The following is a 14959-nucleotide window of genomic DNA, read 5'->3' on the forward strand; positions in this document are numbered from 1 at the left end:
AAAAAAGAAGAGAAAAATAAAAGTTGGACCCTGACTCGAATACGGCTCGTGACTCGTACTTGACTCGACCTGACTTGGCCTCGAGCTTGACTCGTGCTACGGGTAAACTCGCTTTGAGAGAAATAATGATTTCCTAGCTTTCTTCAGGAGCAGACTCCTAGTGGCATTTGATAATTTTTGCCAACACCTGCAGCAAGTAGCTTATGTGAACAAAGACGCTCCCCTTGACACAAACCGCTGACACTCATTTGCATGCACCAGTAAATTATGCAAATGTTTTATCGCCAAGTCGAAAGAAAAACAAAATCAAGGTAGAATAAAATCGCCGGTGGTGTATTTCTGTACATGTGCGTGTTTCTTGACAAAATTCTATGGAAATGAAATAACTTCGTATGAGCTATGGCTGCCTGGGTCTTTCGATTTTTAGTACAGAGGCCCAAACTGTGCTTCGGTAAGGGATATCTAGTGAACTATTTTATGTCAATTCATTTTGTTTTAATACACAGGTTGATGATTCTTTCTCTTTTGAATTTTATCAACAGGTTTAACCCTTGGAGCTCACTTCATCCTTCTTCTGGTGACCGGATCCTTGTATCTTTCTGGTTATGATATTTTGCCGGCCGATTTCACTCAAGTACCACTAAATCTCGAAGACGATGTGACCAAATTACGCGCGGACGCGTGGAAATTCGTCCGGCAAGATTCGCGAGTAAACATCAACCCAACTTCCGTGGGAACTCAGCGCGAAAGAACTATCCAGTATGACGTGCTAGAGTTAATGTACGAAGCCGAACATGGCAGTACATTCACGAAAGACAATCTCAAATCAATTCGCGACGTCGAGTTTGAAATCTTCAACAATTCTATATATCAACAACGCCTTTGTCAAATCGTAGAAAATGGCCTTTGTAAACCACCCCTGTCAATTATTCGCTTCTTTGACGGCAGTTATAGATCGATACATCAAGACTTGTTTGATCCTGAATTCGATAACATTACGGGAATTTTGACCCTGGCTAACTCAATGAACATAACAAGAGCCATGCTGGATTTCCATCTGGACAAGCACGCGGTCATCGATTCGACTAGTGCCAAGCCGGTTCACTCTAAATACACCAGATCGTTATTCTACATTGGTTATCCTCTTAAAGGATTCCATAATACCGAAGACAGGGTCGACGAACAGTGGGACCAGGCTCAGTTATTCGCTAGCAACGCATTTGCTGAGTTTCTAGACAAAAAATTCAAGCAAGGGATCGGCCGCATGAAAATTTATTATTTTTTGCGAGCTTTATTTTTTAATGCCATTTCTCAGCAGGTTATATATGATCTTCTTCTGGCCGGTGCAAGTTTTACTTTTATTTTTCTCTTTATGCTGTTTCAAACTCAATCACTTTGGATAACGGGCTGGGCTGTCTTTAGTATACTTACGTGTTTTTTCGGCGCGAATTTAATTTACCGAGTTCTCTTGGACTGTCGTTATATTGGCATTTTCCACGTACTCTCAGTGTTTATAATCCTTGGTATTGGCGCGGATGATGTGTTTGTTTTTATTGACGCTTGGAAAGCTTCGGAATCAAACACATTTCGCGACCTTGCCTCAAGAATGTCATTCGTGTACCGTCGAGCCGCCAGTGCCATGTTTACAACCTCCTTCACTACAATAGTGGCCTTCATCACCAGTGTGTTTTCACCCCTCCTGGGTGTGTCCACATTCGGCATCTTCTCAGCGCTGCTGGTTTTCGTAAACTACTGTTCCGTAATAATCTTCTTTCCCACCGTCATAATAACATATGAGTTCTACTGGAAGGACTATCGTTGGCACTGCTTTGGAGATTTAAAAGCTTGGCGGGCTATAACCTCTCGCCGGGAGGACATAGTCCAGGGAGACTTGGCCGAGGAGCAGGAAAGAGAACAGGAAAAATTCGTGGAACCCAGCAAAATTGTCAGCAAGCTTCTTGAGGGAAAGTATTTTGACAATTTCGTCGCACACAGAACAATACGCTGGATTATCTTGATAGTTTTTCTGGGTTTTCTTTGCGTCTCGATAGGATTTGCGACACAACTCACGCCTGATGAGGAGCCGGTAGGTGATTTTACTGTTTATGGACCCTAACAGTAGCACTTGAATACATCAACCGGGAATCAGTTCAGCTGTTTATTCGAAATAGCTATGGATGTGATTGTCATAGAGCATGCTAACATTGTTTCTAACAATTCTTTGCTTTCGATTGGCCAGATTTTGAAGTAATTGTTGTGCAATATGATAGAAAGGAAGCATAGTCGGTCGCTTTTCAATAAAAAAACGTACCCAATATTGTTATGCATGCATTTTATTTTTGAGGGGGTCGAGTTTGCATGACTTTACATTAATTATTTGTTCTTTCCCTATGTTCTGAGGATCATGCCTATTAAAATACAAAGCCTGTTTCGGTGTTTTTTCCACCTGGGTTTGTGAACGATAATTGACAGAAAAGGTATGGAACTAATTCAGCTGCACTCCACAACTGTTTCCTCTTCAGACGCTAAACAATTATGGAAGGTAATTTTTTTTTTCTGACGTCTCTCCGATATCTGAATAGAAAATGATATTTGGCTCTAGGCAAATATGCTCAGCAACATCTATTTGTTCTTTTCCTAAAATTTGAATAGAGCTATAAAATTGGATATGCTATTGATCTTTAATTTCGCTTGGAGCAGTCATACCTTGTCTTTGCATGTTCCATATTAGTTCTCGAAACTGAAACAAAACCTATCAGAAGAGAAAAATCTGGCATAAATAAATGATGTTATTATTTTGGCGCATTACGGTGGAATCCGCCACCAAATAAACCAATATTATATAAACAACATTCTGCATGATTCTCATTTTTTTGGACGAGTTGACTTTACAGATGAAAACAAAATGCATCCAGCTAAACTGCTACTACCATCTTCACCACTTTTAAGCCATTTATTGCTAAATCTGTGTGTATGGTGAAAGGGAATCCTTTTTGTTTCCTTCTGGGTGTGATGTGTTGCGGTGAAGTTTGTATCAAATTTCCCCACAAATCCTGGGGTCCTTCAACACGTTTTCTTTATTGGATCGTTTCCAGTAATTGGTGCTTAGATTAAAGAGTTTCAACAGAAAATAAATATTAAACACCAAAATGCTGTTAAGTTTTTCGATAATTATTCGCTGATGGAGCTGTGTTTATATGTAAGAATATAAGCCACTAAGAAACAGCTGCTGTCCTTGGTGAAGAACAATTATTCAAATTTTGATTAAAATAAAGTAATGTATTATTAATGAACACAACTATCGTCCTTTGAAAGAACAAAATTAATACTTTTGTAAAATAAGTTTCAGTTTGTCGGACAAATCATTTTACTGCTTGCACCATGTCTTCAGCTAAAGTTAAAGTTCAAGTGCTTGTGTCTATAAATTAATAGGATGCATGTACTTGATTTTGTCGCTATGCTCGAACAAATGTATTTTTTTTGAATCCTTTTTTGTAGACTCGCAACGTTATCATCTAACTTTTAAGAGACATTTACAAACAGCCGAGGGAAATGAAACTTCGATCGTCGTCTTTTCCACTTGAAGTAAACTAAACGAGAAAAGCACTTGCGCTACCCCTGACATGACACTCAGTAATTTTGATGTATCACACTATTACTTTTCTAAGCGTTAAAAGTAGCATCCTGTACTTATTAATGATGTAATCATGTTACAGACAATCGAACGTATAACCACGTATAGTAAAACATTTACTACCATAAGCTAAATTAACATTTATATACATTAATGTATGTTGCAACAAGTTTCAAGTGGGGAATCTTGAATGTTGATAGTTTCTAGAGAGGAATTATTTTTTTAAATTAGTTTATGCTATTTTGGAATACGATTCTGCACAATAAACAACGAGATTCTTTTGAGATTTTGGTAAAGCCTCAAGCCTGTAACCAGAACAAAATTTTTAAATTTTAGCTAGAAGAGCTATAAAAAAAACAACCATAGCAACAACAACAACAAGGATGCCGAATAATGTGCAAAAATAACTTATTTCCTTGAGCGAATTTACTTATTTGCACCACATTCCGAGTACAGCAGTCCCATTATTTGGAAATACCCCTTGATCCTCTCTTGTTGGAACCTCATATAATACAAACTTGGCCAAGGCCATTTTATCGAACTTTCCTTGTCCCCTCAAAATTTGACATGACCGGACTGACCATAATAAATAGAATTGTCAAATCATATGGTTTACAGTAAGTGTTTCAATATAATTTTCGGGGGTGAAGTTTAAGAACTTCCAAGTAAAGAGGCTGCAACGCCAATAGGCAAAAAATGCAAGGGCTCGTCATATATCACAGCTAGATCAATAGAATAATAAGTAGCAGTCAGGGCGCGCTGGACAAAAGAAAGAAACTATTTCTAGTTAATCTTCAATATGATAAACAGCCACCGAGGCTGGTGTTCCCCAAAAACCTTGTTTCAAAACCATTTCTTCAAAATCTTTTCCATCAGATAAGGTCTTAGCATTCACTAAACGTCAGCCGAAACAAACGCCTCGGTTGTCTCTATAGTGAATACGGGCCTGAAGCAGTTGAAGCCCTTATGGAAAAATAACTGGGGCGTCTTGGAGCCTCCTCTTTTTGTCAAAGGCCCTCACTGGCAAGGCTGAGATTATTCATGTCTTAATTCCCGTCAGTTAAGTAACTTTTTTTAACATTACACAATTCTCTTTCAGGTGGACGTGTGGGGTCCTGGCACCAACTGGTACATTATAAAGCGGCTGCGGCGCTCGGCTTTCCGGCCGAGTCAAGAAGATGACGTTGTTGAGGTTAACATCATCTGGGGACTGAAGAACCAAGATCGCAGCTCCTGCCACTTTACAGACTTCAAATGCAAAGGAAAGACTGTGTTTGATACCAGTTTTGATCTCAACCCTTCAGAGTGTCAAGAAGCCTTACTGGTAAGTAATTCTGTGATGAGTTTACGTCTAATGATTCTTTCATCTCTTGTTTGACCATAACCCAGTGGCGGATTCCTCCTCCTATTAGACTCTTTTTTTTTTTTTTTTTTTTTTTTACTACTTGCTTGACACTAAAATTCTTGCATCGACAGGATAGCATATCACAAATCAATTGGTTGATTTTTTTTAAAATCATTTTACCATAAAACTAAATTCCAGGTATATTCAAAAATGTAATTTTTTCAGACGAGCGGAGGACCGCACGAGGCGAGCGCGATCCGCGAGTGACGCGCGACAGGAGGGCCTCTCTCGTCGCGCGTGATTCGCGCTCCGCGCTCGCCTCGTGCTTGCCTCCGCTCCCCTGAAAAACGCAAAAAAAAAAAACCCCGCCTGTTCTGCAGGCTAGGAGAAAAGCTACAGCTTTGACAACAGGACTTACTTACACCGTCCGCACTTCTTTCTGTGTTAAAGGAATGGCGATACTTTTGGAAACAGCGCACACCAAATTTACCACTACCGGGAAATCTGGAGTGTATAATATATGCTAACGGGGGGATTCGGAGGTGTAGGGGATAAGTAATTTGCACCAAAAAAGGTTCAACAGTACATCTGAATCAAAGTTTGGACCCCCCCTCCCCTATCAAAAATTCCTGGATCCGCTCCTGTAACCGTCGTTAGATCTAGGCACATTTACACTACACTGAACTTCATTGAGTCGCGACCTGTTAGAAAAGTCAACTCATATCTGCCACTTTGTGTTCGTATGAAACCTAAGGCCCGTTTCTCGAAAGTCCCGGTAACTGACCGGGCCCGATAAGTATATTTTTAAACGTTTTTTCGCCGATTACACAGTGATTACAGACATGGTTCTTGGCCAATGTTTTCATAGAATTATAAGATTTCAAAATTTAGTGTTCAAACCCAATAAAATTGTCTTCTGTTATGAAACATTTATCACCAAAGACACTTACCGGGCCCGGTAAATTACCGGGACTTTCGAGAAAAGGGCGACAGGTCCGGCGTAAAAGATCTGTTCAAAGTCGGGGCTTTTAGGTTTTATTCATACCATCCGTGTCAAATTACCTTTTTCACTGGTTCATAAACAGTTTGTCGTCAGTGTAAATAAGTGTGTATAACAAGCCTTCTCTTAAGTGTCTCCCTTCTACTACCCTCACTTGAAGTGAGTCAGTGAATCGGTTAGAGAAGGAAATAATCAACAACCTTACTATTTTTTTTTTTTTTATCTTAGGAATTTTGCCAAGATCTAAAAAACTTACCAGAACATCAAGTCAGAAACTTAAGAATAAGGCGCAATGCAGTGACTGCGGAACCAGAAATCCAATGTTTTATGGAGAGATTGGAAGAATATCTCCAGGTAAAACGTGCTTAGTGTACTTTGTACTCTAGGTCTTTTACGGAGCGCTCAGAATACTAACTTTCGCACCTTGTACTTTGAAGGTAACTCTCATTTAGTTCACAACTGAAGTACGAAGAACTCTGTGAAAATACAATGCCCAAAACACAACGTTAGGATGCAATACCTTCCTGTAGCTTTCCGAATTTTAGGACTGATGAAGCAATTTCTGTACATCTCAGTAAATCTACTAATCTTACTGCCTTCTCCATAACTATATTCTAGAAAATTCTAAAAAATGAATTAAAATTTACATCGTAAACCATATTAATAAAACTTCATACATCAATCGCAAAACATTAGTGTTCTTTGTCGTAGAATGAGGCCAGCAAACCTCAATACCCTAACACCACAATGTTCGCCATTCCGACTGATGAAGAAGACGTACGTTTGTTAATGTCTCGAAACCCTGAGCTGTTCAACGTGACACGTGTTGGTGCCATGTACGACAGATACTTTGAGGCGATTCTGGGATACTGGTTAACTAACGCCAATCAGTCGATGACGTCGCATGACTATCACACGTACGGTGGGCTGCTGGGTGGATCAATGGACCCCACCGACCCGTCCCAGGTGCCAAACTATCAAGGTCAGTAAGAAGTAATGATCCAAAGTTCACAGTTTTTAAAATGAAAAATCGTATTCATACCTGCATGCAAAAGAGCCGGTCCCGTTAATTCCAATGTCCACTATGGAAGAAATTTCCCAGCGCTTGTTTCATTGTTATTGTTTCCCTGGAACAAGACATCGAAAAAAGGTGTTTCGTTTAAGGTATGTACATTCCGGAATATAACCGAACATGATACACTGGCAAAGAAAAGAACTCGAGAATTCTAAGCATTTGCTTCGCTAAGAAGTATAGTTTTTTTGAAGAGGGGATGAGATATCACAGCGTGGAGGGCTGTTCGGCACATACATACCATGAAAGAGGTGTGGAGAGTTAAGCTGGCTTGTTTGTTCTCCACGTCGGGCTACCAAGATCTCTGGTTGATTGGTTGACACTCTCGACTTGAAGGGCATTAAGGCAGGTTCCCCGAGCCTCGTGTGTAGTGGGTGGTGACATATGGCACAACATACCCTACTGAGGAGGACAATACCAAACCTTGGTGGGCACTGATATCGAAGACCGTGCTGTGACCTTGATTAGAAAAGCAGTTTAAGAACACTAGCCCTGCACAAAACGTTTTAACTGGTGGTTTCTACTCGTGCCTGCGTATGCGTTATCCCGGTTTACTCATGGGACGTACAATACACATGCGCGGTGATGTAATTTTTGATGCGTCGGACTTTCCACTGGACTTTCAGTCGAAACACCGGGGACCGGTGGCTAGTTTACGTTGCTCTCTGCACTATCTTGTTGATTCCTTAGACAAGAAACTTTTTTCCACATTTTCTCTCTTCACCCACGTGTATAAATGGTTCCCGGTGACATACTGTTGGTGGTAACCCTGCGATGGACTAGCATCCCTTCCAGGGAGGAGTGGCAGTACACTAGTTGCTTCATGCTACAGAAACTGGATTAAGTTCCGGCCATGTGCAATATTTATTTTGTAGTGCGACTATACCTTTACTTAGACACACATTTTATATCTTTTGAAGATGAGCCACTGACAATTGGACAAATAGGTGAATTGATGGTGTTAAACCATGGTCTGTTAGACTTTTTTTAAATAACCGGCCCACAAATAGGTTGTTTTCAAGATGGTAGCAGCCGTCAGGGTTCAGCTTGATCTATTAAGGCATTTTTGAGATGTGTGACAAGTGCTGTATAGATTTAACGGCGAAAATAAGAAAGGGCTACTGATGACCTCCATGTAATGCTTACAATTGATATTTCTTCCCAGGTAATGAAACCAATCCAAAGAAGACAACAATTTCTCATAACAAACCACATCTCCTCCTCACAGGTCCCTCTGCTATGTTGGATTGAAACTTTGGACGCCAAAATTTAGCGCTACTGCGCCTGCGTATGCGTATTGTGTTTATCACACGTATAAACATCCTTGCGTTTATTCTCGTGCTTTTGCTAATCCTTGCATCGTACGTGTAAACCAGCCTTTTACGGTAATTCAACCGCAAGCTCCTTCTACATCGGCTGCCCTTTCCGTGATTCGAACTGAAATCAACGATCATGAACTTGTTTTCAGGTGGCCAGTATGGAAACAGGCTTTTGTTTGCTTCAGTGGCTGTAAACACGACAATGGTTCTTAGTAAGACTGGGCAAACTGAGGGTCTGAAAGTTTACCATCAATGGGAAACCTTTATACAAGAAAAGGTATACCAGAACAAATGCCACATAACAAACGCCAATGTGTTGAGTGTTTCATGCACACTGGGTTCGTTTTCTTGTTTCATAATGATGATGTCACACAAATACAATGTAAAATTGCTTAAGGTGGCCGAACACAGTTTTCCAGTATACAGGTGTTAGTTAACATTATTTCAGTGAAAACTACGTACTTCTGAGTACCCGAAATAAGCATGGTGTAAGATTAACTAAGAAGAAATAAATTTTGATACTTCTTATTGAGCAACGTGCTGTTGCCATGGCAACGCAGCAAGCTATTAACCGTCCACAAATAATGGTTTCCCTTAACTTTTAGCCATATTTTGTATCCAGAAACACTCACAAAATACTGATATAGTGACGCTGCTTTCATGTAATTTTAACAGAGAGATCTCCTGTAAATGTTGGTTTTGCACTTTAATGTTTTTTGAAGATACCCTCTGTTAGATTTTGGTTTTTGTTTGTAGGCGAGTTACGCTTTTAGAGAACTACTGTTTTGTCAAATTCTAACGAGCTTTTCCTCAGAAAACAGTTTGTTTCCATTAAAACAACCAGTCACAGTTTTTTGCTCAAATGTGCATGCGTGGCTTTTAATTAGGTTTTCTCAGCAAAGATGAAAAGCGTACAAAAAGGTTTAGCTCTTCGTGAACTCACTTTCTTTGTTTGGCGATAAATGAAGAAGGATTCACAAACGAGAATCTGAGTTATTTTAAGAGCAAAACTTACCTTTGTGATTCATTTGGTATAAAATCGAGGGATCGATAGTATTTGCTCACCACAACTTTAAGCGGTTGCTATGAAAAAGTTAAGACAGCCAGTTTTAATCATTTCTGAATCCAAAAAACTTGCCAATGAAGACATCTATTAAATGTTTGTAGCTCACGTTTTTTTTTTTTTAAATTCTAGTGTAAAGAAATTCCAGACTAATACTTAAATGAACAAAGTCAAACCAAGCAAGTGAAAATTGACGATAAAAAGGAACGACGTTTCGGAGTCGTCATGACACCATTTTCAAGTTCAAAATGTCAGAAAGTGTCAGAAATAGTTCGCTGAAGATTTTTATCGTTAATTTTCACTTGCTTATGTATTACGAAACCCTAACTTATAAATTCAAACAAGAGATTTTACTAACCCTTAGATTTTTATCGTGGATAAGGGCTTATCAGCCTTCAGTCAAACTGCGATTACCTTCTGAAATGCAGACTTGCGATGCGATTCCTTTCTTGGTTAGGTAAAGAGGATGCCTTCTTCATGTAACAATGCTTTTCAAGCCACTCCTAATGGACATAACGCCTGGCACTGGCTCAAGGTCAAGAAGGTTTGTATAATAAGTCATCATACCATAAGCTTATTTATAAATATAAAAAGGCTGTCACATGATCAAACAACAGTCTTTCGGACTCAGTACAAAAATGTGGTCGCTTTCTGAAAACCAGTCATTTTCAAAAGCACTTGCTCATGATTAAAGGGGGGTGTCTTTTACGAGAGTTGTCCGGTGTACATCGATTCACCAAAATGGAAGACAAAATGGTTTAGTGTTCAAACTTCTATAAATTATGTTGTTGCATACTAATTTAAAGTCCTGTTTAAGACTAAAGAGCTCTTCATTTAAAACCTACCCCTTTGCCTGTCAGTGTTTCAGAATGTAGAGAACTAGGAAACATCAACGTCCAATTACGCAATATTTTTTTTCACCAGGTCCTTGCATCTACTGCTGTACGTGGTATTCTACTAGGACTGGGACTGGCCATCTCGTTGCTTGTAATTATGACGTCAAACTGGATAGTGGGTCTGCTGTGCGGAGCTATCATATCTTGCATCACTGTTGGTGTCGTTGGTGTGATACCGCTTGCCGGATGGAAACTTGGAGTTCTGGAGTCTCTTAATCTTACGCTCGTAGTCGGACTTGCGGTGGATTACGTAGTTCACCTTGCTGATGGCTACGTTAGATCCCAGAAGCAATCACGCCGCGACAAAGTCCGTGATACGTTAGGTCACGTGGGTATCTCGGTGTTGTCGGGTGCGAGCACCTCACTGGGAGCTTCTGTGTTCATGTTAGCTGCTAAGATCCTTTTCTTCTTTCAGTTCGGTATATTCATGTTTTGCACCATTGGGCTTTCAATCATTTATGCTTTAATTCTGTTCACCACTATTCTGGGGATCTTCGGCCCTGAAGGAAAAACTGGATCGTTGGAACCATTGTATAACTGGTGCAGGAGAAAGACTGGAAGACCATTGCAGGAGGAGATTCCTTGCGAAGACCTCACCGAACCTAAGCACAGGTCCCCCACCACGTGCTCCTCTAAAACGGCCACGCCTTTATGACACCAGTGCGATAGGAGTAGGAATTCAGTTGAAATGTCTGATAAGGTGCGAAACAGCATTTGTCGGAACTGAAATCTGTAGAATCTGGAAGAATTAATTTGAAGTGACAAACACCTAAGTGTATTTTTATCTTACAACTCAGGTATTTTTAATACTAGATATACATCCAAAAGCGAAATTTTAATATGCTTTATTGAATTTATATTCACTTAACGAGTGCACTAATGATAGAGTTTGTTTGAAATGGGAAATTAACAAGGACGTCTCAGAAATCAAACGTAATTAACCCGCAGTAAAACGTCTGGTCAATCAACAGTGATAATGCAGAGTTACGGGCAGTGTCAGCCAGTTTAAGTTAAAGATTAATCAAAACTGGCGCTTTCCAAGTTAAGCGGCATCGTATGCGATACAAGGCTAGTTGGCCAGACTGTATAAATTTGTAAAGGGATGAGAAAGTTAATCTGTACATTAGGCATAATCAAAGCCCAGCAAGAACGAAGTCTTCACTCTTTCCTTTCGAGCCGAGTATTAAAATATATTTTGACAGTGGGTCATAGTAAACAAATAACGAGGGAAATTGAAAAACTGTCAAGAATTTCTGTTGTTTGCGTCCTCTGAGCCTCGTCATTAAGTTGTGTTAGAAGTTTTCGAAAGCTGTTTCTGGTTAAACGACTGTTTCAGGGTGGTGTTCATACTATTTAATAAAAGTTCTTTTTATACGAAAAGAAAATTGAATGGCTGCTGACTCATAATTGTATTAGAAAGCGTTTTGTATTTACAAGGAAAAACTCAATTTGAAAGACAACATTCTTGTGTCTCAACAATTAAAAAACGATTATTAGTATAAATCTACTAGTGTTCTATCACGAATGCCGTTCTCTGATTGGCTACGCTACTCGCTATCTATCCTGTGATAGATAGTGAGTAGCGGTTTTCAACAAAATGGCGGCTGCTTCGCCGCGTTTTCGAAGTGTCTGCGATGAGAATATAGATAATTTACTTGCTCATTTTTGAACGTCTAGTAGATCCGATGAAAAGTCAGTGTGTACCTCGCGGGGGGCCAATTTTTTGTCCAATGAGAAACAAAACCAAAACCAATCGTGCCTTTCTCGCACGCGTTTTTCCGCGTGACATGCATTTGCTTCCAGGCCTGGCCGCGGTTGTTCAAAGAGCGGATAACGCTATCCACTGGATAAATTCGCTATCCAGAGGACAAAATGTTCTCCAACGAATACGTTTATCCGCTGGATAGGGATTTATCCGATCTTTGAACAACCGGGGCCTGGTTGGTTCTTTGCGCTGTTTGCGTTTGTTCTCGGCTCGGACAGAACAAAAAGTTTAATTTTGGTTTCACGACACTCAATTGAAAACCCTCTATTAGCTAAGTTTATACTAAAGCAATTATCCTATTAATTCGAGATTTCTCACCATGGCTTCGCCCTTATGGGCTGCAACGTGAAAAAAATGTGGAGCTCATAAGATAATTTTTAACAATGCAAATTACTTTATTTTACTGAACAAATCGGAAATGGCGTGGTAACATAATTAGATTCGAGAAGAAAGATATGCGTTGTGGGTTTTCAACGTTTTCAAAAATGCCTTAAGCAATGTCTTTCTACAAAGAAGTCTTTGATAGCCATATTGCTAAGCAACATGACTTATACCGATTAAAAGTGAGTGTGTGTCTCTCGTAACACAGATGTTATAGAGGTTATATATGTAGATTGGACAAGTCCTTTTTTACTGGAATTACTAAGTAAGTTATAACGTTTTGCAACTTGTTCAGTATTATTAATGAGTAGCGGTTACTTTATAAAGATGGATATATATGTGAGTCCGAAGAAACATGACTTTGAAAGTTTGAAATTGGATTTCTTGTTTCCTGCTTTCACGGAATTTTGGGAGATTATCCTGGATAATAAAAGAATATTGTCTGAAATAACGTTGAAGCTCTTACCTTCTAAAGCAGCAGTAAAGTCTAAACCCGTCTTCTTTGTATGGTTTCTTAATATCACTCCAACAATCTCATGTACATATGAGTCGAGCAACGTAATACAATTTTAACCTCGTTATTATCAATTATTAGGACAGACAAGAACTGTATTACTCTCATTGTTGGTTTACAGGTTTGAGAAGCGGAATTGAGAGGAAAATGGGCAATTTGGGTCTAGGCACAGATCAATACCCATTCTTTTTTTTAAAGAAAGTAAGGCCCACTAAGCCAGTTGCATAAAACTTAACGGCGGGTGTAAATGCCATCGTCAGACGTTAAAATACTGATTGTGACTGGGCTGAAGGTCTGGCGTTAGCAGTTACGCCTGATGTTAAATTTTATGCAACTCACCCCAGATTTCTTCACCACCATTGTACCCTGGTCCTACTCCTTAAAAAAATATAGACGCGCACCTCGAGGGGGTGGGGGATAAGAGGAACCAAAAAGTCAGGTTAAGTTTTCCAAGAAACTATGCCAGACATTGCTAGTAAAGCAATAAATATTTTACTAAAAATAAAATAATGTTACTACTGCGACTATACCTTACATCAAAGAAAGTTCTTAAACTCTCGCACGGATCCTTTAGTCCTACAACATCCGTGTAGCTCACAAACCTACATACTGTGTTACTACTTTGCGAGACTGAATTACTAACGAACGTAAAGGACAGAGACAAAGCGAGAGACTGACAGGAAGAAGTTTACAAAAGCAAATGCTGCGACTGTCAGGCCATTTGTATCGGCGAGACGGACAGAAATTTGAACACACGACTAACTGAACACAAACGAGCGTCTAGAAATGGGGATATCAACAATCCCATTGCTGTATACCATGAACAACATTTACAAACGGACCACAAAATCGACTGGCACTGCTCAAAGTGCGTTCCCTGCAGTACGAATTACTTTCAACGACTTACTCTGGAAAGCTGGTTTACTAACTGCCACTAAATCGTCAACAACAACTACCTACACCTTACAAACGACTTATTGATAGCATCAAGAAAACAGACCAACAATAGACCAACCGACAAACTTTACTAAAATTAGACCAATGGACTTTTGACTGACAAAAGATAGCCTCCCACGCAGTCGTTTTTACGGGACTTGTATTACCTCCTCCCCACAAAGGAGGAGGTAATACGAGTTCCCTAAAAACGACTGCGTGGGAGGCTAAACAAAAGACGGATCGAAACGAACCAATCACTTTTTACAGTCTTCACAGCCAATAACATCACGGCTTAACTGAAAAACGACCAATACCACCTCGACTTCGTTGAACAATCAGGTCAATCGACCAGAGACATTTATACCATCTACTGACGTTCCACAATTTACTCGACACTGATGATGACTTCCGCTCAGACTGTCAAAACGTGAGTCAATGTCATCCGGATGCATGACTCCTGTGCTCAAAACCATTTACAGTTGCAGTCAGAGAAAAAGTAAAACATATTCAGTAGTTTGACTATCAATTGATTTCTTTCAAATATGGATAGAAAATTAGAGATTAGTTAATAAGCGTTGATGTAATAGATTCCTGTTGAAAGTGTTGCACATTTAGCTCAGTAAAGACATAAGAGTTTGAACCTTGCTAGTCTCTAGCTTCACAAAGGCCTTAGTCTCATTATGACACTGTTAAATCTCAGTAAAAGATGAACGCGCGATTCGGCCATTGAGTGGCATTACAGTGCGAAAGTTATCAACAATATTATTTCCAGACTTCTGCCAGAAAGGATAGCCACGCAGGGTCCGGAACAGCTCCATCTGTTTCCTAGAAACTGTAATGGTTTCTTTTAACACTATCCACGTGACACTTTCAGAACACGGAGGGGTGGTCAACGAGCCACTGTAGGTCCAGTAGTCCTCTGTGTTCGGCACAAGGAGCCCCGGATCAAATGGCGACCTCATTGTGTATTTATCATCTTTGTACTGGACGCGTGGAAACAGATTTAATATTGGCGTCAACTCTGGGCACTCATC

General features: G+C 39.8%; 2 protein-coding genes across 7 annotated transcripts in view; one reads left to right on the forward strand and one right to left on the reverse strand.

The window, feature by feature from the left end:
* The first annotated feature begins 153 nt into the window (after positions 1-153).
* Positions 154-11714, forward strand: LOC146489248 (protein dispatched homolog 1-like). Its single transcript, XM_085107454.1, has 8 exons — positions 154-451; positions 543-2086; positions 4734-4958; positions 6208-6333; positions 6691-6961; positions 8520-8647; positions 9891-9977; positions 10358-11714. The coding sequence occupies exons 1-8, from the start codon at positions 400-402 to the stop codon at positions 10982-10984; spliced, it is 3060 nt and encodes a 1019-aa protein (XP_084963580.1). The 5' UTR covers positions 154-399; the 3' UTR covers positions 10985-11714.
* A 2082-nt stretch (positions 11715-13796) lies between these two features.
* The window catches only part of LOC146489249 (carbonic anhydrase 7-like), a 10344-nt gene continuing 9181 nt past the window's right edge, over positions 13797-14959 (reverse strand). For all 6 annotated transcript variants that reach the window (XM_085107950.1, XM_085107936.1, XM_085107954.1 and 3 more), the window contains exon 2: positions 13797-14959. This exon is cut by the window's right edge and continues 463 nt beyond it. In XM_085107950.1, the coding sequence (XP_084964076.1) occupies positions 14615-14959 (345 nt within the window). In that variant the 3' untranslated portion in view covers positions 13797-14614.

The sequence above is a fragment of the Pavona decussata genome, unplaced genomic scaffold (genome assembly GCF_977016875.1).
Source record: "Pavona decussata unplaced genomic scaffold, jaPavDecu1.1 SCAFFOLD_6, whole genome shotgun sequence".
Taxonomy (NCBI): domain Eukaryota; kingdom Metazoa; phylum Cnidaria; class Anthozoa; order Scleractinia; family Agariciidae; genus Pavona; species Pavona decussata.